Source organism: Microchirus variegatus, assembly GCF_963457635.1.
Source record: "Microchirus variegatus genome assembly, chromosome: 19".
Taxonomy (NCBI): domain Eukaryota; kingdom Metazoa; phylum Chordata; class Actinopteri; order Pleuronectiformes; family Soleidae; genus Microchirus; species Microchirus variegatus.
In genome coordinates, this window is record NC_139820.1 from 5,990,817 (window position 1) to 6,018,660 (window position 27,844).

At 46.1% G+C, this 27,844-nt stretch overlaps 1 protein-coding gene across 1 annotated transcript in view; it reads right to left on the minus strand.

The window, feature by feature from the left end:
• Nucleotides 1-1,517: 1,517 nt before the first annotated feature.
• The window catches only part of LOC310940930 (B-cell lymphoma/leukemia 11A-like), a gene marked incomplete at both ends in the record, with an annotated part of 37,465 nt that continues 11,138 nt past the window's right edge, over nucleotides 1,518-27,844 (minus strand). Inside the window, one exon of the mRNA XM_083905990.1 lies at nucleotides 1,518-3,520. Coding sequence (XP_083762116.1) covers nucleotides 1,518-3,520 — 2,003 coding nt within the window. The remainder of the gene's footprint in view (nucleotides 3,521-27,844) is intronic.

Here is a 27,844-nt window from a genome sequence, read left to right on the forward strand (position 1 = left end):
TTTTTTTTTGCAAACTTTAAAGGTGCCATATGTAAGAATGTGGCCAAAAACGGTTACTGCATTCAAATTCCAAATACCAAAAAATTTCGTCTTCTGACGTAACTGGCAACCCGTGGTCGCTCGGCAGCTGAGACTCTACTGACTGCAATGATTGGTGGGCGTCGGTAGGTGGCGCCACATGCCAAAAACATGATTTGCAGTCTGCAAAATGTATTTTTTCATGCAAATATTTTGGCTGTTGGTGAGTTCAGTTTGTTATATGAACATTATTCCTGAGTGACATATTAGGAGGATTTTATGGCCATTTGCTTTCGATTTATTACATAATGCACCTTTAAATTTTGACAAAAAAAAAAAAACACTCTGGAAAATTAAGAGCTTTACGTTGGTTGAAACGACTCCCTCTCAGTACGGTACACACACACACACACACACACACACACACACATGCGCGTACCTGAAAATAACAAAACACCGAACACCCCTTTTTTGTAGCATGTAACATGCCAGTAAACAGAATCATAATCTGGAGAATAACAATATCCATGAGTCAGGCAGATAAAAACGATTTACCAGAGATACACGTAGTAATTGTGTTTTTCTTTCTTTCTTTCTTTTTCATATTTCAGCTGGTTCTGTATGCTCTCCGCTAAAGTCACACACACAAAAAAGCGACAGGGTCGCGAGCAGGCGCTTGATGCAAGTACCTGCTTATTCCGTTATGTGCACACACACAAAAAAATTGTCCTGTAATCTTCGATAGCTGAAACTCTGAGCTTATAGCAAAAAAGAGAGGATTAATTAATGCAGGTTTAAAATATTCAAGGCACTCTTTGTTGTCATTTCACACCATATTGTTAATTTCATTGCTGTTTGTATAAGAAATACTCGATGGCGCCAGTGCCTAGCATTTTATAGGCAGCCCAATTCTTTCACATATATATATCTATTTTCTCAATCTTGCATGGAAAGTCTTTCACAAAGATCAGTGACCCTGCTTGTGGTGATGTGTTTTCTTGTTTTTTTTTTCGATAATATGACACTGTCCACTATGTTAAAACACAAAACTGTACATGATATGTAAAACAGTATGGACTGTATGCAGCATGGGTTCTCATAACTAATGTTTTTTTTTTTGTTTTTTTTTTCACGTTGAAAGAAATTAAAAAAAAAAAAAAAAATATCAACAGCAACAACATGTACAACCAAAAAAAACCCACCAGTCAAGGGACAAATTTCTCTCTAAGTAGCCAAAAACACACCTAGCATGCTGTCCAGTTACAAAAAAATACAAAAAACGTGTCAATTATTGCACAATAGAAAGGCTCAAAAAGTTTTGCGTTTGATGCAATAGTATTGCCCCGTTGATGGATCATGCATTCAGCGCTTTCCAGTCAGGGATTATAACAGGGTTGTACTGTGTACTGGTGTCTAACCCTGTTGTCCTTATCGGCTAAGTTAGCCAGGGTCACTTTTTTTTAGCCAGAGGAGCTGAGAGAGAGCATGCTAATCTTTGCCTACTCAGTCTTAATGTCATTAGCAAGAGGGCGGTCGCTGTGCCACTTCTTCATGTGTTTCTCCAGAGTGCTGTATACACTGAAAGGCATGTGGCAGATTTCACATTTGTACACGTCCTTGCCCAGCTGCCCGTGGGTCTTCATGTGGCGCGTGAGCTTTGAGCTCTGGGCGCACGCGTAGCTGCACAGCTCGCACTTGTACGGCCGCTCTCCGGTGTGACTGCGTCGGTGCACCGTCAAGTTGCTGCAGTTCTTGAACACCTTGCCGCAGAACTCGCACGTGTCGCTGCGCCGGCTCTCCTTGGAGCTCGGCCTGCCGTTGCCGCCGCCGCCGCTGCCGCCGTGGGGGGTGCTGGCCCCGCTGCCGGTGCCGCTGCGGCCCGAGGCGGCGCGCTCGCCGTCCAGCTCGCCGGGCGGCGTGGAGAAGCGCAGGCTGCCGTTCTCCGACGAGTGTTCGGATGAGGAGGCGAAAGGCGATTGTCTGGAATCCCCACCCGTAAAAGTGATGAAGGGGTCCTTGAGTTGTCGAGAGGCGGCGTAGCCGGCTAGCCACTGGGAGTAGACATTGTCAGCGTTTGGGATTGTGGGCGTGGGAGGATCGAGGTCCTTCTCCACCTTGATCCGCTTGGACAGGGGACTGAGCGAGCGAGGGGTGACCACTCCACCCAGAAGCTTCCGGGACAAGTCCTCAGTGGTTATAGGTCCCAGGCCATTAATGGTGGTTGTGGTTCCATCATCTGCCCGGTCTGACTCCATGGCTGAGTCGTCATCACCAGGCTCCTGCGATGAGCTCCGGCGGCGCGGATGCAGAGCGTCACTGTTCTGGTGATGGCGGGCGCCTTCTAACCGCAGGCTGAAACGATAGTCGTTCCTTCCCTCGTCTTCTTCTTCTTCGTCTTCCACCCCGGGCTTAATCTCAATTTCCTCCTCCTCCTCTTCCTCCTCCTCCTCTTCCTCCTCCTCCTCTTCTTCCTCCTCCTCTTCCTCCTCCTCCTCTTCCTCCTCCTCTTCCCCGTTTTCAGGCGCCAGGCCGTTGTTCTCGCTCTTGAACTTGGCCACCACCGACTTGAGAGCGTCCGTGGCGCTGCCCATCAGCTCGCTGGTGCCGGGTTCGGGAGAACTGGTGGCCGAGAAGCCGTCGTCTGACTTGGCGTTGAGCGCCGAAGACTTGTTCTGACAGTGCGTCTTCATGTGTCGCTTCAGCTTGCTGGCCTGGGTGCAGGCGTGGTTGCAGAGGTGACACTTGAACGGCTTTTCCCCCGTGTGGCTGCGCCGGTGAACGATTAGGTTGCTCTGGAACTTGAAGGTCTTCCCGCAGAACTCGCAAGACTTCGCCTTGAGAGGTGTGCCCGGCTGGACTGCATTAGAGATGGCGTTGGGGGTGGAACGTGAGCCGGAAGGTGACTGGGAGGAGGAGAGGGGCGGCGTGGCTGAAAAGGGAGGCTTGGAACCGGGCTGGAATGGCTGTAGCAGCCGTTGCATAGGGCTGGGCCTGTTCGGGGAAAGAGGCGGCGAAGGCCCGGTTGCGTTCCCAGCCAGTTCGCGCAGACGTCTCGAGAAGTCCATGCTCGGAGGCATTTCCAATGGCACTGAGTTGAGCCTCATCACCCGGTCAAAAGCGCTGGGGTGGTGAGTCGCCAGGGTCAGGTCGTCCGGACTAAGGTGGTGCCGCGGTGGTGGGCTGAACAGGGGCGGGGTACGGGGGTAGCGTCCCTCGCGAGGCGTGGATGCAGAATCCCGACCGGAGCCGGAGCCAGGCATCCGCAGGAGGCTGTAAGGGCTGCCGTCGGCTAAGTGGACGGCGTGGAGGGGTGGCTGGGACGAGGCGCAGTCGCCCCCCATGCCGGGGGCCGCGGCCACGCGGGGAGTGAGCGGGCTGCCAGGCTCGCTTTCCAGATAGATGCGGAAGCCGTGAGTGTTCTGGGCGTGCTGGAGCAGGAACCAGGCACTGGTGAAGGGCTGCTTACACGTGGTGCATGTGTAGCTGCTGGGCTCATCTTTATCTGCCAGGGACACAAACGGAGATGTTTTAGTCAACCAGATAAAATGATAAAACAAGGTGGATTTAAAATATGGAGGGTGGATTCGACAAAATGTCCAAATTTAGAGAGGAAACAAAATTAATATAATTTCCTTTTCAATGGTTTAGCTCTCAAAGTACAACATATATATGATTTTAACAAACCCACTCTAAATTCCAGTGAGCATAGGCTCAACAAAAGAATAAATAAAACAATAATGAGAGAGATCTCAGGCAGCAAATTCACAATTTACACAGTTGAGGAGACAGGAATATTTCAAACAATAATTGACTTTCAATAGCACTTGCACGCTGACCTGAGATTTGCCTGACAATGCACGCCTAATCTCATTAAACACACTCATCTCCCCCTCCGATGCCTTGTTTACAGAATTAGCGAGGCTAAAGTGGGACATGTATCTGATGCTGCATATTAACGCCGAATACAAATAAGAGGTCACACGTTAATAAACGGTAGCGGCGTTTATCGCGAAAAAACACTCACACATCCACAGCAAAGGGGGGGAAATGATGTGTTTGTGTGTGTGTGTGTGTGTGTGGGGAGGCTTCTATGAAAATGCATTTCATGCATTACTTTTCTATTTCTGATATTTCATGCTTTATGGATTTATTTAAATCCGCTCAGGTGAAGAGAAAAGGAGAAGAAGGGGAAAGCAGAAGTGAGAGATATGCAAAATAAGAAGCATCCGCCACTTGCAAATGTGCTCCCTCTTTCATCTTTTTGGCTGTCTTATCCTTTCTTCTCTTTTTTTTTTCTTTCTTCTTTCACTGGAGGGCTTTTTTTTTTTTTTTTTTTTTTTCGGAAGTCATTTGCAGACACCGAGCCTAAAACCATGGCCATACTGCGAAGGGAGGAGGAGGAGGAGGAGGACGACGAGGTAGGAGAGCGCGAGCGACCGCGGGCTCGGAGCGGTTTTCCTAAGATGGTGGATGGACAGCACCGGCTGTGGCTGAGAGACAAAGGGGTGAAGAAGGGGGCAGAAAGAGAAGATGGCTGCATGCGAGGAAACAGGGACGGACAAAAATAGGCTAAAGGATGGAGGTGTTTTTTTTTTTGCGTGAGCAATCTCACTTAAAGTCCAGAACAAGACACCAAAAAACGTGAACCCAATCAAAAACGTGCACGCAAACCTTTTTCCTCTTGACTGAAAAGAGTTGGAACGCGTGTATACTGGTAAATTATGGATCATTACAATCTGCTAAAATTACAGTTAATTGCTGCCACCTGCGAGGGGGCTTTGACCCACTATGGAATTTTTCCATCATAAAAAAAAAGCCATTTGCCCATGCACTTTTTTTTTTTTTTTGCGCCCTTTTTCTCATAAGCACAAATAAAAACGTGGCCCATTATAATGGTTTAGCTACATGCACGGTTCCTGATTATGCAGAAAAAAGCCCCGCATCACTTGTAAAGTGGTCGTAATCGCGTGGATTCTCCTCCTGTTCTTTTCCCTTTTTGATTTGCAGCCTGACGGCGTATATGCATGGAGGAGGAGGAGGAGGAAAATGATTTTTTTTTGTTGTTTGTGAAGGACGAGATAGGGAGAACAGGAGTAGAGTAAGGGGGGGGGGGGGGGGTTGTTGCAAGGGCTCGAATGTCGTTTTCTCTTCCGAAGACGTCCATCAGAGCAAAGAAAGCACTGAGGAAGTGGAGGGAGAGAAGTGTGGCGTGAAGGGGACGTCCCTAATGACAAAGCCACCCAGTTTCTGAAGGACGCAAGAGCCACAGCGCAGGCACTTTAAAGGCAGAAGTCAATTCATATTCTTACATATCAAAAAAATAAAAATATAGAGTCTCGTGCTATGCAATCACAGGCCCATCTACGGGCATTTGACAAACAGTGCTCACGCCACAAGCCGTTTGACGATAATTGTTGTTCCCCGTGCAGGCAGTGGACGGATTGATGGGCATCGCACCAACACATGCCCAGATTCACAACCACAGACAAGATAAGTCCACTATTGTTCTTAAAAGCTGTCCTTAAAGGCGAAGAAATGACGTTTGATGGCCTCGAAGGTTTTTTTTCTCCTCCCCTCTCGCTCTTGGAGCAGATGACCGCGTGAGGACGGAAGGAAGGATGATCTTATAAATAAGTCTGTCCTCGAAAAGGAATAAAAGAGAACTCTATTTCTCTTCTTCTTCTTCCACTCGCTGTAAGTCTGTGGTGAGTTGGGGCTGGAGAGCTAATGTTGGATCTCCAGGTCCCTTTGAAATAGGATCAGCAGAGAGGAGAAATCACACTGACAACCCCTTAGCTGCCATTTCATGGCAGGGGCTGAAAAAGGGTGGGGGGGGGGAGGCGAATAGGAGAAGTGAGACAGAGCAAAGGGATCAGGAGCAGAAAAAAGTATAGGAGAACAATAATAAGAGAGAAACTATAGAGCGATGTAGTGCAGTCAAAGGAAGAAAGGGGAGGGGGGAGTACAGTGTACAGTGGGGAGGGCATTGCGGTGTCTAACGGACATAGCGTACTGCTATCAGGCAAGAGAATATGATCCAGTGCAAAAAAAAACGAACAAGACCAACTGACGCAAGGGCCAGAGGGGAAATCGTGGCACCGTAGACAAAACAGATACGGTCGCCTGTAGCTGCTGACACCATCTTCACAGCGATGTCTTCAAGACCGAGGCTCCGAGTGCCGAACTTATGTGTCACTTATGCAGATCGGGCTATTGTTAGTGAAACCAACCCCCCAAAGTCCCAGTCACACACAGACAGTGACCCTTCCACAACATCACGCCATTGTTTCTATTTAAACCAAAGCTGTCCATTAAACCCCTCAACACCACTCGGGCACATATAGTTGCCTTGTTTACGTTTTCAGTGTACAGTACATTATTGTACTTTACCAATGTGAATGTACGAGTCCCAGGCAAATGTCCCACTGGGACAATAAACTTGATATGGTCATCAAACGCAGCACCAAACAAAACACTGAGACAATTTGATATAATTGATGCACTGAACAATGTCACCCATCGTCTCATTATACATAAAAAAAAAGTTTGGGGTCACTTAGAAATGTCCTTATTTTGGAAGGAAAAGCCCTTTTTTTCCATCAATATACGATGTATATGAATCATAAACACATGGCATGGCAGCACCAGTAGTCCTTTAGTCCGCTAGTTTAGAAGTTAAGCGGTTATTGTTAAGGTTAGGGTTAGCATTTTTCTTTAGGCAGGTACAAATGAATGTAAGGCTAGCTAGCTACCGTTCAAAAGTTTGGGGTCACTTAGAAATGTCCTTATTATTGAAGGAAAAGCACTTTTTTTTTTTCAATGAATATAACATTAAATGATTCACTCTATACATTGTTAATGTGGTAAACGACTATTCTAGCTGCAAACGTTGAGTTTTTAATGGAATATGTACATAGGTGTATAGAGGCCCATTTCCAGTGTTCTAATGGTACATTGTTTGCTAATAGCGTTAGAAGGCTATTGGATGATTAGAAAACCCTTGTCCGATTAGGTTAGCACAGCTGAAAACAGTTTTGCTGGTTCTTATTTTGAATTTCTAATCTTGTCAATGTCTTGACTATATTTTCTACTCATTTTGCAACTCTTTTGATGAATAAAAGTGTGACTTTTAATGGAAAACACACAAAAAAAATAGTATGGGTGATCCCAAACTTTTGAACGGTAGTGTACCGCTCAATTAAAACTTGCCCCAAAAAAGTTATCAAAAGTTACCAGACTTGACCTCTGTTTTTTTTTTTTTTTTGCCATGTTTTGTCCTTGACCAACCCAGAGAGTGGGCTCAGGCCATCCCGGTGTGACCATGAAGCTCTCACTGTTATTGGTCATTTAGCTAATGGAAGAACAAGCTAACAGGATTAGCGTTGAGGCCTTCCGCAAAGGAGAAGGAAGGAACATATAGACGGAAGAAGCACGAGAGGATGCAGTGAGCACTCACACACACCTGAAAAGTGATTATGCTAATCGCGGGTCTGTGCCAATATTCATAAGTGTTTATAGGTGTTGGAGTGAGTGCCTTGGGAAGACGGATTGTTGTCAATACAGTGCTTCTTAAGAGCCATAACTTGGCATTAATGTGATTAGCACTCTGTATGTGTGTGTGTGTGTGTGTGTGTCATTAAGGAATTCACAGTTAGGGATGGGACAGGGGTTGAAGGGTGAAGCAGGGGAGAAGGGAAGTGGGGAAGTAGCACATGGTCTTCACAACCTCGTGTTTTCTTTTAATTTTACCCTCCTGTGTGTGACTTTCATGTGACTTCGCCGGCCAAGGCTTTGGTGGACAAACTTATTTATCACCTTTAAAGTGTCTCGGGCTCAGATAACCAGACTAAAGTGACCTAAATACAATTTTTTTTTTTTTCTGTTGATCTCAATTCCAATTTTAAATTCAGATTTGTGTCATTTCGGTATGTGGTCTGAGACCACATGTGCAGTATACGTGATATGGGGCCATGCAACATGAGTGACAACAGCTATGGTACAATCCATCTGGGTTATTGCCTGTATGCATTGACCTGCAGCAAAATCAAACAAGACAGAATTATCCTTTAGAGCTAAATCTCACCCACACATTTGTTGACATTCTGTTTCTGAATTCCCCCAATGGAGGATCAATAATGTTGGGTCTTCTCTTATCTCCTGCTTCTGAGTGATCGCGCAAATATGACATCAAAAAAGTATTTAAAGGTGCATTATGTAATAAATCTAAATCAACTGGCCATAAAATCCTCCTAATATGTCACAGAGACTCAGGAATAATGTTCACATAACAAACTGAACTCACCAACAACAACAGTACAGACAAAATATTTGCATTAAAAAAAGATATTTTGCAGACTGCAAATCATGTTTATGTTTTGGCATGTGGCGCCACCTACCGCCATCTACCAATAATTGCAGTCGGTAGAGTCTCAGCTGCCGAGCAACCACGGGTTGCCAGTTACGTAAGAAAACGAAACCTAAAAGACCTCGGTATTTTTAAAATTTGAATGTAGTAACCGTTTTTGGCCACATTCTTACATATGGCACCTTTATTATAGCCTAATACAGGTTTATCCAAATATCCTGAATCCATTTACATTCGTGAGAATACCTGATTGAGCAGCTGGCTGTCCTTGACCTTCCACCTCCCCCCCCTCTGTGTTTCACTGTTTGTCTGTGTCTCTCTGTCACACACACACACACAGTCTCTCATACACTCAATGCTTTGTCCTGGGCCAGACTTGTTGTGGTGGCCGGAGACAAAAAGCCTTGTTTGACCAACACTTGTTCCTGAGACAAAGCCGGATACAGGAAATACGGTTTACCAAACAGAAAGCTTTTACAGGGCCGGTGGCCTGTTTCACAAGCTGGTGTTGGATTCACACATTTGCACGTTTGGGAGAAGCTGACCACTAACCACTACACACATGGAGAGCAAGAAGAAATAAAGAAGCTAAACATTGGGTAAAGAAAGAAGTATTTCTGGGAGAAGAGGACCTCAGCTGGCACCAGCGAAAGCAAGGTCTCCGGATAAAGACGCATTGGCAGTATACTGTGCCCGGTATAAAGTAATCTGCTGGCTGTGGCTTTGTCTGCACTCGGACTTTCACACTTCTTACCTTTCCTCTACCGCTCTCCCTCGTCTGAAAGTTGATAAGAGCAACGGTGGAAGTGAGGCGTTTCCTGAGTACACTGAGACACTATTCTGGACAGATGGTAGCCACACAGAGGCTGATGAATGCATGCAGCCTTACACAAAGGACAAATCATTCTTGTGTACGAATGTGTGTGTGAGAGGAACTGATTAAGTTTAAGTTTAAGTTTAACGCTTCCATAGAGTGGTCCTATCGCAGATATATGTGAGTTATGGAGGTCTACTTGCATACATTAAATTGTTTTTTTGGTCAAAAACCTCCTAGTTGCCGATCAAAATCTCTCCTGACCGAAGCTCTCGTCGGCCGCGCTGTTTCAGACCGAAATCTCACACCCCAGAAGACAGAACTGTGTCGTGATTGGCCACCCAACGAGAGCTTTCTCAACTGTCTTGTGATTGGCCGGGTGCCTGAAAGTGACGTAATTAGCACGTCAGCTCTCAGAAGGGCAGCTCCCCCCTCTGGAGCGGTGGATGCACTGCTACTCATTATCAAAACATTGTTTTAACGGTGTTTTAAAAATGACCCAGAGTCAGAAGACACTGTCGCGAGTGAAACACCTCCACAACGGACGTTCTTCTTCTTCTTCTGCGGTTCAACGTACGCAACCGGATGTACCCGGACTAGTGCCCGGAGTAGGAAGATCTGCCCAGTGTTCTCAGCACTGAATGAACTGTTTGTTTCCAAACTTCATAAACATGCGTGTTAATTGGAACTTCCGGTCGGGAGCTTTAATTTTAGTGATAATGCTTTCTTTGGGCTGTCCAAATGGTAAGGAAGTCTGTGTGTCTAAATTTCAATATAATGCACTTGCTAGTGCATTATATTGAAAATAGAATCACTCTGATTCTCTGCATATCCTCACTCCGTTTGATCTGTTCAAGTGTATTTGAACTGTCCGTCTCGCCATCCATTTACGCTAAAGCCCAGCTGGACAGCATTCGTGCTTGGGTCCGGCAGACTTCATCATAGGTTGGGGCCAGTCGTGTCTCTGATGCGGATCATTATTTGCTCTCTGCTTACCAGAGACGGTGGGAGGCCGCACTCCGTTGTTTCTCATCCCAGCTCTAATGGTACAGTGAAAAGGACCTCTGGGCCTCTAAGCTTAACTCGTCTAATTAAATGGACCATTGCTTATGTAAGCATCCACGGAGATTATTTATCGGGAGTCGGGATCCACTTCACGGGATCAAACTGCCCGTCAACAAAAGCCAGCGCTCGTGAGCAGAGGAATTAAATAAAGAAGTGGGAATCAAAGAAAGTGGAAAAAAACTGCCAAGTGTCAGTTTAAGTACACATATCCAGGTACATAAGACGACTTAATCAAGCTGGAGTATTTTTGGACTCGGGCGATATCCCAGATGGGCAAGGAGTCTCTGAGCACTTCAGAGGGGAAATGTGAAAATTGTTCTGTCAAAGAAAAGATATGTCTCAATAACCTGCAGCTTAGAGGCGGAGGTGTGGGGGGGGGGGGTCAATTGGGCTAAAATACAGTCGAGTTAACAGGAACACAACACAACAAGCTATTTTTTCCCTCCTTCTCAAAACAGCATTCAGACGAGCGCCGACTTTTTTCCTTACAAGCATCATCCCCTGTTTGAAGTGCACAGACAAGATAGCCTCAGTGAGACACGAGGGCCAGGCAGCCGGAGCTTCGCTATCTCGAACACGGCTCAGCTTATGACAGGCCCGGCGTGTCCCTGCAGAAAAGGATGGAAGGGGTGGGGGGGGGTGGGGGGACCGGCGGAGGTCGACTGGCTGCACATTTCTGCATAAATCTCCAGATAGATAGCATCGGGGAGGAGAGAAACAGGGGAAGAGAGGGGGGCAGGCAAGCAGCGAGGGATGATAAGGCCCCCGGGGCAGGGCATTCGACACTGTCAAAACTGTTTCGTCTCCAGCTATTGGATGAGTGGAGCGCATTATGAGCCTGCATTCCATTTACCAGGACGCGATTCGGCTTCACCAGAGCATACAGGGCCCTGTATCTGACCTCCATGCTTCCCCCCCCCCCCCCCCCCCCCCCACTCTCTCTCTCTCTCTCCAGTCTTTATAGACATGCAGAGGGTGGTGGAAGGGGGGGATGCACTAAACACCATAAGGAAGAAATAACACTGAAGTGCAAGCGCTTTGCAATCACATGCAAAAGCTCCGATTATCAACGGCGGTTTTTTTTTTCTGGGGCGATACTTGCGTAAGATGCACATGGGGTCCGACGCGGCAGCAGCGGTCTATTCTCGCTAACTAGGAAGTGACAAATGACAACGTCTCATGACACTGACAGGTAGCGAGACAATTGGTAAATGTTGACCTAATCCCTGACGGTGAATCCGAACATAAACAACAACTGCGTTGTATCAGCTACTCATTGTCCAGATTAGCAAAGAACAAGAACAGGCTCTCTTTATGCACTTATTTTCTAGACAAATAATTCATATTTGTTTGCCCGCTGGCAGGTTTCCCTGTACCACGTACAAATGAACTATCTCGCTCAAAAGACACATTTAAGCGATCCGTTTCCTCCTGACTCGACTGTTTATGGGATGATCTGGGCCATAAAGTGTGATACAGATTTTCACATTCTCTTACACTTAATACTAAAAACAACAAACCACCGTTTGCCATTTGCCGGTACAGTGTTACACATATACAGTCGGTATTATCTTACACAAAGGCAAATAAAGCATTATTTAAAGCCATTTAAGCAGTTAATTACAACCATTAAAAACTCATAAATGACAATATAAGAAGGGTGCTGAAAATTGAGAAGTTGGCAAAGTACGAGGCTCTACTCTTGGAAACCTTTCCTCAAACCTTTCAATATTATGATGCAGTTGATGACCCGACTATCAGCTTACACTGACTTTCAGTTCCAGTTTCACCATGTCATCAGTCTAACATTAGCAATCCTTATTCTTACTTTTTTTTTTCGAAAGAATCAGCTTCCTGTTTGTACCAACACGTGCATACCTTGTGTACCCGAATACTTATCTTACATTACTTAAAGGTGCATTATGTAATAAATCTAAAGCAACTGGTCATAAAATCCTCCGAATATGTCACAGAGACTCAGGAATAATGTTCATATAACAAACTGAACTCACCAACAACAAAATATTTGCGTTAAAAAAAAATATTTTGCAGACTGCAAATCGTGTTTATGTTTTGAAATCATGTTTTTGGCATGTGGCGCCACCTACCGCCGTCTACCAATCATTGCAGTCAGTAGAGTCTCAGCTGCCGAGCAACCACGGGTTGCCAGTTAGGTCAAAAAAACGAAACCAAAAAGACCTCGGTGTTTTGAATTTGAGTGTAGTAACCGTTTTTGGCCACATTCTTACATATGGCGCCTTTAAGTATGGATGGAAATGTGGTCGTACAGATGTAGGCTGAGAGAGAGAGGAAGACGAGGGGGGGAGTGGGCAGCGAGGGAGACTGGAGGTTTCGTCTGATCTGCACAGGCACAGACCTGCAGTCAGGATATCTGAGCCGATGGAGGTCCAGACACACACACACACACACACACACACACACACACACACACACACACACACACACACACACACACACACACACACACACAAAGAGAGATTATCTAAAATAAGTCAAAACTTCACTTCCATTCCCTCTCCCTCCTTCATCACCATGCACTGACGACAGAAATAAGAGAGGTTAAAGTGGGGCCTGTGTTTCACAATCACACACACACACACACTGAGTAGAGAGTGCTCTATGACGCTATACTACACACAAAACACTCGCATAGTTTCTTTAAATCTCTCCTTTCCGGAGCTCGAACAAACACTCCCTCTTGGCTGTAAAACACCTGTGGCCCGATACACCTCTCATCTCCTCCGCCCACTCATTTAGTGGCGGGCAGATCTCAAAAAAAAATCCATCTATCAGGCCAGTGTGTACAAGTCCTTTGTTTTTTTTCCCTCTTCCTACCTTTTGCCTGTGGTGCTCTGTCACTGTGAATAATGTTTTCCTGAGAAAAACGAGAGACGGGCACGGCAGAAAGAGAAGAAGCGAAACAGACAAGAGATACGTATCGTTAGCTTAATCTCTGTGAGACTTAAAGTGAGGGTGTAGCAGCTTTGGGTGCACTTGGAAGTACGGGGTATGAATATGACATCATTATAGGTCATTAACGTTGTTCTTTCTCTCCCTCGTTTATGTATTTCCCTCCTTTTCCTTTCCCTTTCCGTCTCTGTATCCTCATTTTGCAGGCTGCAGGATCCAGGTCCATTATGCATCCATTATTATTATGCTATGATTAAATCAGTCAGTTTTTTTATCAACAATTTCTGCTGCTGTTTATATAAAATAGCTGTAGTTGTATAAACATGTCATCACTCCTTTCACCACAACCGGTCGAGGCACATGGCTGCATATAAAATTGAATAGGAAGTAGAATAATAGTATATTTTTGTGCAGGATCCACTCGTTGTTTGTTCCCAAACACACTGAACTGTGGGCCACAGAGCTCACAAACATGGGTCATTATTTAGATAACAGCGAACAAGGGCCGTTTTTTTTAACATGCAGTTATTTTTCACCATGTCCTACCACCTCAGGGTGAGAGGACCAGGGCATGTGAGCTCGGGCCAACCATAGCAGCTCGTTATGCGTACGAGCCTCGAGGCATTGTGAAGTTGGACATGGCGCTATGCGGAAACAAGAGGACCAGTGTGCCGGAGCGTCCCGAGGCCCCGGAGCTGCGGAGGCTGAGGGTTTAACACGCGTTCCCATCTGGTGTGTGTGACTGTGCACACGGTGGTCGAGTGGTTAAGAAAGTATCAATAGCCACACTCTTTAGATCGAGGGGTATCTCGGGTCAGCTCGCGAATCCATTTTCCTCGGAGAAGTTGAGAGAGAGAGCGTGAGTTGTGTGTGTGTCCGCGTGGTGGACAAATTTCACTTGTCCCCAATTTACCAGGTTATATTCACACTGCAATGTCACGATCCAATCACCGCCTGAACCGACCACTACCCCAGCCCTCTATTTCCTGTCCCATTATTAACTCATCGAGGGGAAAACAGTGCCCGAGACGCTTTCCAAATGCTGATTAAAATTGCAAAATGGCCTCCTGTTCGGCCTTATTTCAGCCCCTTGGAGACATTTTGACAGAAGCCGGAGACGACGTAGGCAAAGCACGGACGTGGTCAGATATTCAAAGTGACCGCGACGCTAAAGCACGTGCACCATTTCAAACAAATGGAGTTACGGATCGTACAAGCTATTAGCATGCACGTTAATGCATGACGTGTTTCCTTGACGACCGGAAAAAACATGTTTACGTGACTCCCGATTGTTAAAATGAGTCTCTAAAGTCACGCTAAAGACACATACGCGCTACACAGGTACACTGGTGGATCTGTAACGCCGCTCTTTTCCAGTTTGCATGACGACAACAGGGTTAGAACGGGTGCTGAAGGCAGCCAGTTAATGCCTCCGCGCAATGTTTACCATCAATAACGGCGCCTGGAAGATGAATGCGCCATATGCTCGGCACTGTCAGAACCCACGCTCCGCGCTATTCTTCACATCTCCGAGACTTGCGCTACCAGATTCCTGCTTACTAATTGAAGACATGTGGACCGATCAGCCGGCGTAGGGACACACGAGAAACAGGGGGGACGATGGGGGGGAATGGTGGACATTGAGAGTGATTGAACACCTACTCTGCTAGGCAAAATCTGCATTTAGTTTTTATTCCAAATAATTTTGCCCAGCAAAACTGTGCTAACATCATTGCACAAGGGTTTTCTAATCATCCAATAGCCTTCTAACGCGATTAGCAAACACAATGTACCATTAGAACACTGCAGAGATGGTTGCTGCAAATGGGCCTCTATACACCTATGTACATATTCCCTTAAAAACCAGACGTTTGCAGCTAGAATCGTCCTTTACCACATTAACAATGTATAGGGTGTATTTCTGATTCATTTCATGTTATATTCATTGAAAAAAAGTGCTTTTCCTTCAAAAATAAGGACATTTCTAAGTGATCCCAAACTTTTGAACGGTCGTGTATCAGTAATATATTTACCTACGTGGCACTAAAAGTCCCTCTAAGGATCATTTGAGATAATATATAACACTGTGACTTGTGTATCCTCCCATTTCTTCCAGCACACACACACACATACTGTCACTGGCCTGATAAAAATACAGCATGTGGACCCTTCCGCTTACTCTCCCCCGAGGTGTGTCAGGAACATGCATAGGTCCGAGCGGTAGTGAGCGTGATATTAATTAAGGTAGCCAACCTGTAGGTTCCTCTGTGCCCAGCTGTAGAGCATAAATCAGGCTTTTAACGAGGCTCGAGCCCTAAGATCTCAAACCATGCTGGAATGCTACCTGCACAGCCGTGCCAAAAATCTGTCTGGGTCTAGGGCTCCTATAGATCACTATGTTTAAAAGGGGGGGGGGGGGGGCTATAGTGACCTACCCTGGGGAGGGAAGGAGGGCGGGCAGCAGCAGAAAAGGAGGGTGGCAAAAAAAAGGGGGGGCATGCGCTATTTTCTATTGGGTCACCAGGTTTAAGTAAACATGTGTTGTGTACATGTGTGCGTATGTTCTTTTCTTCACCACAACAACTTGTCTTTATGGGGACGCTTTTGTAAAAAAGCAACGAGTTAATAGGAGACAGAGCAATAAATGCGTTAAGACTTCTCTACGGGTCAAGGAAAGGAACCGTCGTCATAAAAGCGATATTAAATAACCCTAACCCTCAAAAAACGACGAAAAAGGACGACGTATGAAGACGTTCTGCGCTCCTGCGGCGACAGGAGGATTTATGCCGCAGACAGCTGCAGGACGTCCAGACTTGCCCGGAGGACTCGTCTCGAGTCCAGCCTCCGAGCCACCGTTTCTGCACGGAAACGGTTTACACGGAGACATTCCACAAACAGGCAGTGGCACGACACATTTCCAACACGCGCTAAAGCTTCAAGCGCTTGCTATGGGTCCAAACTTATACCGTGGGGTTTGTTTTCATTATGCTCCAGGAAAAGCTTCACCCGGCTAACCGAGCGTGCACAAAGCGATGTCAGCGCGGAAGTGCGGAAATTTGGATTAATGGCTGATCAGGGGATGGGTACATGGAGCCGGTTTCTCAGGCTGCACTCTCTGCCGCACCACCTGAGATTTATGGGCCAGATGTTTGTGCTATTGCTTCTCTAACAGACGATAAAACTTCATTTACAGAAGGCAGCAGCGGAGACGCGACGGAAAGCGCCGGCAGCGTGCTGGAATCTTTTTTTTTTTTTTTTTTTTTGCTGCGCCGATGCAAATGTCAAATCTGAATAAATAAAGGATGCAATTGACAAACAACCCTTGATTACTGTGATTTCTCGCACACTACAGCGTGAACCCGGGGGTTCTCAAGATCCACCCAATCGTTTCCAGAGGGGGGGGGGGGGGGGGCGACGACCTCTGACTGACCGAGGCATTGACCCCCCCGTGGACCGCTTTGTGTTGCGTTTTCCGAGAAAATGAACTTTGTCAATTTGCACAAGGCCAAACTGTAAAGATCTTATTGCGCTCGTTCCATACATGTCCAGCCGATATGGCGCAACGCCTACGGAACAGGAAAATCCAACCTCATTACTATCTCGCGGACCTTTGACACCGAAGTATACTGCACATATATTAAGCGCTCAAAAAAAAAAAAAAAGATACGAGCCTTTACGAGTTTCCTCACCTTTACAGTTCGCGCGACGAGAGGAATTAAAGGCGGAGAGGGGACGGGGCTGAAAGTTGAAGGGTGTCAGGAATGGCTGCAGAGAAGGGGAAGATGGGGGGGCGAAAAAACAAAAGAGTGGTGGACAGCTTTACAGTGCAGCACCCATTCTAGATTACATTAGTGGCAGCTGCTTCCTTTGTGTGGTTTTATGGCCTGGCCCCAAGAAAAAGCTGCTAAAATTTCATTTAATCTGCTGCAGAAACTCAAGTGTCTGTCAGCCACTCAAACACGGGAGGGGGGGGTGGGGGGGCCTAAAAGCACTATGCTCTCAGATAACTAAGGCAAAATAACACTAATAATATCTCTCTCCGTGGCCATACAGGGCAGACATTTTGTGTAACCAAAGAGGACTTGCCTGTGTGGCTGGTGCATGGGAAACTGGCCCACTCTCGCAGTCCAGGGGCAGGTCTTTAATGGCCAGTGAGCGGAGAGCCAGACAACATACCCCCGCCCCACTCCCCTCCTTTTCTTCCCCTTATTTTTTTTTTCTCCTCCCTCCCCTCCTTTATCTCCACCTCCTGTTCCATCCTTCCAAGTCATTAGCTTATGCTAATCGCTAAAACTACCAAGAGTGACCCCCATTTTCATTTCGTGCGCCACAACACTTTAACAGCAGATGACAAACGCAGCTGTTACAGTGGATTTATTAAGGTGAAAAAAAATAATAATAATTATCAGACTGGGGCCCTATATGTTTGTGCTAATTTGAATGTGACACGAGCAATATGTAATCATACAATCATGAAAAATATGCGCAACTCAACACTCATTTACATCCATTTGTTCCTTCTCTTGTGGACGATATATATATTTATAGTTTTGGTAATACTTTAGATTCGGGAGCACATATTCACCATTAACTAGACGCTTAATAACATGGATAAAAGTTGCATACTAGCTCTTTATTAGTAAATATTGAGCATGTATTAACACCTATGTAGGAAAAATCTTAATTCATGCTGTAATAGAGGTAGAATAAGGTTATGTAGAATAAGGTGGTAATAAGTGCTAAATGATTACTAATAAAGGGCTAGTATGCGACTTATAAATGTTAGCAAGCACCTAGTTAATGGGGAATGTGTAAGCATAGCTTTATCTGTTTGGTAAAAAAAACCTGCAAACGCGAATTACGTTTGAAAAACTTTTAAAACAACACATGCTACCTTGCAATTGCTGACTTAATGCAGTTTAAGGCAGTTTTTTTTTCCAGGCAGTATTAGACGAGAGATGGTGTTATGACAACAGGGCTAACTGACAGAAATCAACAGGCATCAGTTAAGGGCAGCTTCCTTCCTGGACTTTGGGTTCACAAGAGTGACACGTCCACAAACATGTATGTCCATATACATTTTGTTCAGATGCGCGCAGAGGAAGGGGGGGGGGGGAGGAGGATCCACACACTTGCACGCTTTAAAGCTCAGTAATGAATAATGCTTCTTTGAGCCACATTAAAAAAAAAAGTCTGCTGGATTTGTCTGGCAACTTCACGAGGACCGGACTTTGTGGTTTTTGCTGTTTTAACCCTTTAAAGGTGCTCGCAACCATTTGGTGGAGCACACTCTCAGTCACATCTCTACCGTTTGGTGTAGTTATGCAATGCTCATGCCACCAAACATAGTTGTGAGTGAGTAAAATTGGTCAAGAAATTGCAGTACAATATGACTTGTTCTAAATGTTGTACTTCTATTAGGAACAGACGTCTCAACCGTTTGGTAGAGGACTGGAAAAACTGTAGTGTATAATTAAAAAAATAATAAGATATATATATATCTGTGTGTGTGTGTATATATGTATATATATATGTGTATATATATATACATATTTATGTGTGTATCTATGTATATGTATATATATATGTGTATATATGCATATATATGTGTGTATATGTATATATGTGTGTGTATATATAAATATATGTGTGTATATATATATATATATATATATGTGTATATATGTGTGTATATATATATATGTGTGGGTGTATATATATATGTGTATATATGTATATTTATGTGTGTATATATGTATATATATATGTGTGTGTATATATGTATATATATAAGTGCATATGTGTGTGTATCTATGTATATATATATGTGTGTGTGTATATATGTGTATATATAGGTGAATATGATTGCTTTTTTTCTTGATGCGTACCTTAAAGGTTTAAATATTGACACAAACTGCTGCTGGCTTCATTTTCACACATTAAAATATTACCCATCATCTCGTGTCATTCCGACCAATAAAGCAAATCAGTATAATCCCCCCCCCCCCCCCAAAAAAAAGTACTCTTACTTAATCTTCAGTTTAATTTCGGTGACATTAATAAGTGCGGTGTGGATCTGAAGATGAATGACTCTCGCACTCCCAGGAATAGATCAAATATGACTCAGCAAAAAAACAAAAAAAAATCCCACTGGACAATTTTACAGAGTTTAGGCATAAGCGAGATTACTTGAAGAAAAAGAAAGACGGAACAATAAAGGAAAACGCAACACAGAAGCACAAATGACTGCTAATGAAGACGTGTCAAGCTGTAGAGAGGAGGGAACGCGGCGAGGGCAAATTAACCTTTTAATTGGAGAGTGGTAGCCCTCTTTGGACCATGCAGTTGGATCCAGAGTGCTGACAGATGATGAGAGGGAAATGGCAGGCCTATTACAGGCAATCTGGCCCTGCAAACTTGGCAGACCACGGCAATACCAGAGCCTGGGGAGAACAGGGCATGTCCAGCATGGAAAGCGCTCGCTGCCAGCTAAACGCTCGCTGGCAGAGAAGGGCCTTGCCTCAATAAACTTGGCACTTTGAACCACGGGGGGTGAAGGGTTGTCATAAGGAAGTGCCGCTTTTCTCTCGCGTGATAACTAAATACTGCCTGGTCCAAGGAAACGGGAGACAGAGAGAGAACCAGTCGGACCGGTATGACAGAGACGACATGCACACCATTTGGGTTCACGTGATTTTGAACTCACTCCCTTTTTTTTTACCTAGGAGAAAGAAAAAGACATCACACAGACGATGACTTCCTCTACTGACTGTGTGTTTGGATGCGAGAGCCATGTTTATGTCTGCCGATACAAGGGGGGGGGAACATCAAGGTCAAAGAAGCTTGAGTCGGTCCAAGCGATAGATAGCCTTTACTCAACAGGGCTGCAGGCTCCTGTTTTATCATACGGGCTCCAAAGGGGGATTCAAGGATGGAGACGGGACCAGAATGTTGAATATCAGAGCCTTATCACTCTCTGAGAGAGACGCTTGGGACGTTTGAGAACCTTTTTATGAAGGTTCCACCTGGAACCCTTTTCGGAAAGGGGTTTCAAAATGGTTCTCTGGATCAAAATGGTTCTTACTGGAACCATTGGTGTTAACAAGAACCCTTGGAAAAACCCCTTTTCTTCGGGAAAGGGTTTTTCAGAAGCAATTGGTTCCAGGTAGAACCTCAGCCCTTGTAGAAGGACACTTAAGAACCCTTATTTCTAAGAGTGTAGTGGACATCTACAGACAACTCAGATTGTCTGTAGATAGTACACCCATCCTGCTCTGATTATTCACTATTCTTCCTCAGATTTGAAGCATGTGCCATGTCTTTCTGTCAAGATTAATCCATAATCCAGATGTGCTGACCCCTAGTCACCAAAGAATTGCTCAGTTCCTCACCTGCGCCCTTTCAAATAAACCATATTTAAAAGCTTCTTCATCTAATCCTCTACAACGAGGCACAAAGAACACAATCGGTGTTTGTCAAACGTGGAAATGACGATGTTCTCCAATGTCTCCAAAATGATTCAGTTTTTAATGATTTCTTTGTGACGTGGAGCAAAGAAACGAAGATAATATTCACTTTTAAGACGCTGAAACGATCAGAAATCTTGTTTTGATCGTGACAAAAAAGCTTCAACGCGATGAATCGACTATCAAAATAGTGGACGATTTAATGTAGAAATCGATTAATAATGGTTTCAGCTGTAGAACACACACACACACACACACACACACTCTCACTTGCTAATTTCTCCCTCACTCTCTCTGTGTCCACACACACACACACACACAGCAGACACATGGCCGAAGAGAGCAGACTACCATCTGGGAGCAGTGGCCGGCTTTGTCTGGAAAGTGGGGGGGGGGGGGGTGAAAACGCCAACACGACCCCCCCCCCGGAACATGCAAACACACACACACACACACTCACACATAAACTATACACAACCCTTGCAATGCCCACCACCCATCGCCCTCCCCAACCCAACTGCTCTAAGTGTGAGAGCTCTTCTCATACAATCTGCGGCATATACATATGCAAATTTCCAGGGGGGCATTATAAAAAAAACAGCCTCATCACACACACACACACACACACACACACAATATTCTGTTGCACGAAAGTAGCCACGCAAGTCGTGTAAAAAAATGTTTCTCAGAAATAGAGCAACAGAAGAAGGAACAAATGTGGGGGGGGGGGGGGGGGGGGGGGGGGGGGGGGGGGGGGGGGGGGGTGTGGAAAACCTCCTTTTATAAATAACAAATTAATGTGAGCATGTGTGAGATACATGCAAATGAGTTGCACGCACGCAAACATACATTAGCCGTGCTTTGCCCTGCAGCTTGCATGTGCATATGTGCAACTCGCTCTTGCACAACTTGCCCTCATCACAAAATCAGGTCTGGACCAAGCGTCCAGTGCCAACTCTAGGGCCCTCACCAGGTTCCCGACGTGCTAACCGTCGCATACTCACAATTCATGAAGAATTCAACTGCGAAACTACAAAAAAGGTGACACCTAACACTCTGCTCGTGCACATCATCGCGCCTTCAAAACTCACATTTCTCACTTTTTAACAAACCAATTATTCCGCGTCAGCGGTTTGCAAGAAGAGAAGATGGACACAGATTAAAGGAGTACTTCACCGCTTTGTATTTAGCTTAGTGTTACGAGAATACGGCTAGTATTTTTGAAGAATTGTGCTTCCCAACCTCAGTTTCCCCTGAGTCGAGAAATATCTTCATTCTTTTTGTTTTGCTACGTGCCCAACGGTGACGCTTCCTCCAGCTAGCGGGGACTGTTAGCAAAGATGGCGGACACCGTTTACACTGGACACCGGTCTAAAAAGTCGTGGAAATCGCGTTAGCGCAGTTTCGAGCCTCGGACCAAGGCTCAGACCAAGTGTCATTTGTGGGCCAGTGTCCGGTGTAAACAGTGTCCAGCATCTTTGCTAACAGTTAAGCTAACAGGACCAAGTGTCATTGGTGGGCCAGTGTCCAGTGTAAACAGTGTCCCACCATCTTTGCTAACAGTTAAGCTAACAGGACCAAGTATCATTGGTGGGACAGTGTCCGGTGTAAACAGTGTCCAGCATCTTTGCTAACAGTTAAGCTAACAGGACCAAGTATCATTGGTGGGACAGTGTCTGGTGTCAACAATGTCCAGCATCTTTGCTAACAGTTAAGCTAACAGGACCAAGTGTCATTGGTGGGCCAGTGTCCGGTGTAAACAGTGTCCCACCATCTTTGCTAACAGTTAAGCTAACAGGACCAAGTGTCATTGGTGGGCCAGTGTCCGGTGTAAACAGTGTCCCACCATCTTTGCTAACAGTTAAGCTAACAGGACCAAGTGTCATTGGTGGGCCAGCGTCCATATTTCATGGCTTTTACAAACACAAAACACCGTTTGTCCGACGTGATTTCCATTACTGCCGCACGTGTACGTATGCGACGAAACGGACCCGCGCATCTATCTTTGCTAACATTATGTACACGTTCCATATCAAGTTTTCACCGCTCTCGTGTTTTGCTGCGATGTTGTCAGTACACAATAGCGGCGGCGGCAGCTAAGCTCATGTTGCCCCATCAAGACGCGAGAGCACCAACAACAAGCACAACACTTTTTTTTTTTTTTTTTTTCCCTCCTCTTCCCAACCCTGTTTACGACCGGATCCATTCGTCTCTCGCTGTTGTTCCCACGCTCCCTCGCTTCTTTTTTTCAGCCAACCCCCCCCCCCCCACACACACACACACACACTCTCTCTCTCTCTCTCCGCCGCATTGTCCTGTGCCCTCAGGTTAGAGGTTCTCTCTGTTTTCCTCCTCTAAAGCCTGGAAAACAGAGGAGGTGAAGGAGACGAGGAGAGACAAAGAGTTGGATAGGGAGGAACCAGGCAGCAAGGGCCTGTCCGTTTTTTGCCTCCTTTGGCCTGACTCTGGCTAACCGGTCTGAACTGGTTCTGACATAGGTGAACGGGGAGGGGGGGGGGGGGGGGGGGCGACGTGTCCTCTTACACCTCCGGACAAAAAAGAATGAACCGCGGTGGCATTCCATCCACGGGCTGCAGGTACCATGCATCCATGCCTGCATGTGTGTGTGTGTGTGTGTGTGTGTGTGTGTGTGTGTACATGCGTCCGTGCATGTGTGTGTTAGACCTTTGAGGCCTGGACCATTGCCAAGTTCATCTGTTAATGGACAGCTACGACGAGAGCCCGGCCCCCCCATCCCCCCCCCCATCCCCCTGTGCTCTGTGTCTCCAGCAGCCGTGCCTGCTCACGACCCGCCCTTAACCTCCCCAACCCCCAAAGCCAGGCCTGCCCAGATACAGGCCCTCACTCTCCCCTCATCCACCACCACCACCACCCCCCCACCTTTTTCTTTCCCCTTCCCCTGAAAGCTATATCATTCCCTTTCTTCCTCCTCCTCCTCCTCCTCCCTCCCTCCCTCCCTCCCTCCTCCAACACTCACTCCTATTCAAGATAAACAGAGTGCTTCAAGTTCAGGGGACACCCTGGGACCCTTTAACAAAGCCATCTATCATGCTGTCTGCTGAGACTCCTCTGGCCATAGCCGGCATTGCTGCTGCTACATCTCTCAATCTGTACGTGTGCTGGACATGCGCTACCGTTCAAAAGTTTGGGGTCACGTAGAAATTGCCTTATTTTTGAAGGGAAAGCCCTTTGTTTTCAATGAATATAACATTAAATGAATCAGAAATACACTCTACACATTGTTAATGTGGTAAACGACTATTCTAGCTGCAAACGTCTGGTTTTTAATGGAATCTGTACATAGGTGTATGCACTCTTAGAACTCTGAACTTAGAACTCAATCAAGAACGTGCAACCTCAACTGGACCTAACCCTAGATGTTGCCCTAACCCAACCCTAACCCAAGCAGACCCTACACTCTTAGAAATAAAAGTGCCAAGTAGGACCATATAAGGTTCTTCGGCTCATAGGAGAACCGTTTATGGCTCCAGGTAGAACCTTTTTATGAAGTTTCCCCCTGGAACTCTTTTGGAGGGTTCCACCAAGAACCCTTTTAAAACTCTTTGTTCAAGAAATGGGGCTTTAAAGGGTTCTCTGGATCAAAACGGTTCTTACTGGAACCATCAGTGTTACCAAGAACCCTTGAAAAGACCCTTTCTTCGGGAAAGGGTTTTTCAGAAGCAAATGGTTCCAGGTAGAACCCTTTTGGAACCCTTATTTCTAAGAGTGTAGAGGCCCATTTTCAGCAACCATCTCTCCAGTGTCCTAATGGTACATTGTGTTTGCTAATAGCGTTTGAAGGCTATTGGATGATTAGAAAACCCTTGTGCAGCAGCTGAAAACAGTTTTGCTGGTTCTTTGACGAAAATCATTATTTCTAATCTATATTTTCTATTCATTTTGCAACTCTTTTGATGAATAAAAGTGCTGACTTTTAATGGAAAAGACCTGAAAAAATGCATATAGGTGACCCCAAACTTTTCAACGGTAGTGTAGAGCGACCGGCCAGGCTGCAAACTTGCTCTCGCTGATCCCCAGGCACGGACAATTTCCCCATTGTGTGTTTGTGGGCCCCCTCCAAGACCGACCACCCCCCCCCCCCGCCCTCCTCATCTGCCACCCTCCCCTTCTCCTGTTAAAACGAGACAAAAATGCCGACATGAAGGCGTGCCACGGAGCGAGGGGGTGGCACGCACACGCACATGCAGGCCACTTTCCCTCCACACTTCGGCGATGGACTCCGCTGACCCCCTCTCTCTCTCTCTCTCTCTCTCTCTCTCTGTGACTCCCCTGCAGTCAAACTGTGGCACGATTAACCAAACTGTCAACAGCTTAATAGTCTGGGAATAAGAGAGTGACAGTGGAACTGACTGAGAGCGGCGTGTAAACATTACAGAGATATGAGAGAGGTAAGAGAAAGAGACCAAGCAGACAAAAGGCACCCATTCATACCAACATCCCGCTGCATTAACGCTTGCAATGATATTTCCCGTTCACGCGCAGGTTTGTTATTGGGAAACACTTATATGTCAAAGTCAGGACACCACCGAGGAAGAAGAGCGCCAGGCAATTAAACGATTCGCGTTACGATCGCGGCGACTTGCGGAGCTGCTCGAGCGTAAAGTGTTTCTAATATCAATTCCCCCGTCTGTTTACATCAGCGAGGGTCAATTATTTCTACTCTTTATCGTGCGATTGCAATTAATCAAACTCTGGTGTCTAAATGTCAACGCTCACGTTAAGGTGTGCCCGTCTGTTCAGACGCGCGGCTCGACTACCTCTAAGCAAATGTAGCGGCTATTCTTGGGTTCGCTTTAGATTTGCTCCAATTAAACAAAGTGAAATGTTGTGTTAGGGGTTGTTATTGTTTTGTAATCCGCTGAAATGATTTGCAGAGATGACGCTAAGTGCCGAGCGGGTAAATTGCCTTGTGTGTCTTCCTTGATGAAGCTCCTGTTCCAACCACATCCACTGGCAAAGGACTATTTCAAGAGTTACATGTTATGTTATGGCGCATGTCCTTAAAGGGCCAGATAAAGCAAAATTAATACAAGGTCTGACTATTCACCGCTCAACACTCCTGGGAGAAGGACCAGGACTTGTGTCAGGGACACACACACACACAAACACACACATTTTCCATCCCTCTTCCTGCCTTTTTCACTCCCTCTCTTCCTCCTGCTTTCAAGCCGCCCTCTCGCTCCTTGACAAAGAGCCATAGCGATGGCCCCAAAAGCCCAGCAGCTGCTGTCCTCTCCTGCCTTGCCATAGAGTGGGACCAGTCTGCCGGTTTTAGAGTGCTAAATTATCCATTAGATGTTATCAAGTTGTAGCAGGGTGATGCCACTCTGCTCGGAGCCATTAATCTTTCATAAGTCCTCACGGCGTGGATCGGGAACGCACGAGCAGACATACCCGCCCGCCCCCCCCCCCCCTTTCCTCCCTTGAATAGCTTAATGCAAACTTGGGACAAGTACACACACACACACACACAGCGAGGTGGACGTCCACGCTAACGCTAACAAACAACTCGGTCTGACGTAAACGCAGCCAGGTACAAGCAATAGCACTCAAGCTCATTCAAACATCCACGATTCTTGCTGTGGCAAAAGGGTCTTAAAATGTATGCTAGCGGCTTCATACTCTCAAACTAGCACACCTCTCCCTCCCTTGAATAGCTTTATGCAAACTTTGGACATGTACAACACACAGCGAGGTTGCTGTCCACGCTCACGGCTAACGCTAACAAACGCAGCCAGGTACAAGCAATTGCACTCAAGCTCCCGCAGAAACAACGCGGACTGCGGTTGATTAGGGAATATTCAAACATCCTCAATTCTTGCCTTCCACGTTTTTTCCTCTTCCTTGACAAAAACAGCTTAAGCAAGGTCTCCAAATGTATGCTAGCTGCTTCATACGCTCACACTGGCACACCTCTCCCTCCCTTGAATAGCGTTATGCAAACTTAGGACATGTACAACACACAGCGAGGTTGACGTCCACGAAAGCGGCTAACGCTAACAAACAACTCGGTCTGACGTGAACGCAGCCAGGTACAAGCAATTGCACTCAAGCTCCTCTACAGCGGTTGATTAGGGAACATTCAAACATCCTCAATTCTTGCCTTCCACTTTTTTTCCCCCTTCCTTGACAAAAACAGCTTAAGTAAGGTCTCGAAATGTATGCTAGCTGCTTCATACGCTCACACTAGCACACCTCCCTCCCTTGAACAGCTTTATGCAAACTTGGTGGACATGTACAACACACACAGGCGAGGTGGACGTTCACGCACTTGGCTAACGCTAACGCTAACAAACAACTCGGCCTGACGTGAACGCAGCCAGGTACAAGCAATTGCACTCAAGCTCCTGGACTGCGGTTGTTAGGGAACATTCAAACAATTCTTGCCGAGGCAAAAGGTCTCAAAATGTATGCTAGCTGCTTCATATTCTCACACTAGCACACCTCTCCCTCCCTTGAATAGCTTTATGCAAACTTGGGACATGTACACACACAGCGAGGTGGACGTCCATGCACGCGGCTAATGCTAACAACTCGGCCTGACGTGAACGCAGCCAGGTACAAGCAATTGCACTCAAGCTCCCGCAGAAACAACGTGGACAGCGGTTGATTGGGGAACATTCACACATGCACAATTCTTGCCTCTGCAAAAACACTTTAAGCAAGGTCTCGAAATGTATGCTACCTGCTTTCATACTCTCACACGAGCACACCTCCCTCCCTCCCTCCCTCGCCTCTCGCCTTGGCCTGGCAGGCAGGCAGGGCAGACATGTTCAGAATGCGCTCCGGTAATGGGCTAATCAAAAATGCAAAACAATTGGCAATTACCGCGCAGGGCCCTAATGGTCATTAGAATTTACAACAAGGTAATGAACTGAGAGTCAGCTCAGTCCATGCATATTCATAAAGCAATCAGGCCTTTGAAGATTAAAGAAGCGCTTCAAATTTAAATGAGGGCGCCAGCATGTTATCTGTGAGATTCAGCCTGCTAAAGTAAAGGGTGCCAGGGACAGGAGTGTGTGTGTGTGGGTATATGTCTATGTATGACGAGGGCTGGGGGTCAGATTGGTGTGGGTGATGGTAGTGGAGCTGCATGTGTTCGGCTCATCGGCCGTGAATTTTTGCCTGCATGCATTTTTCTGC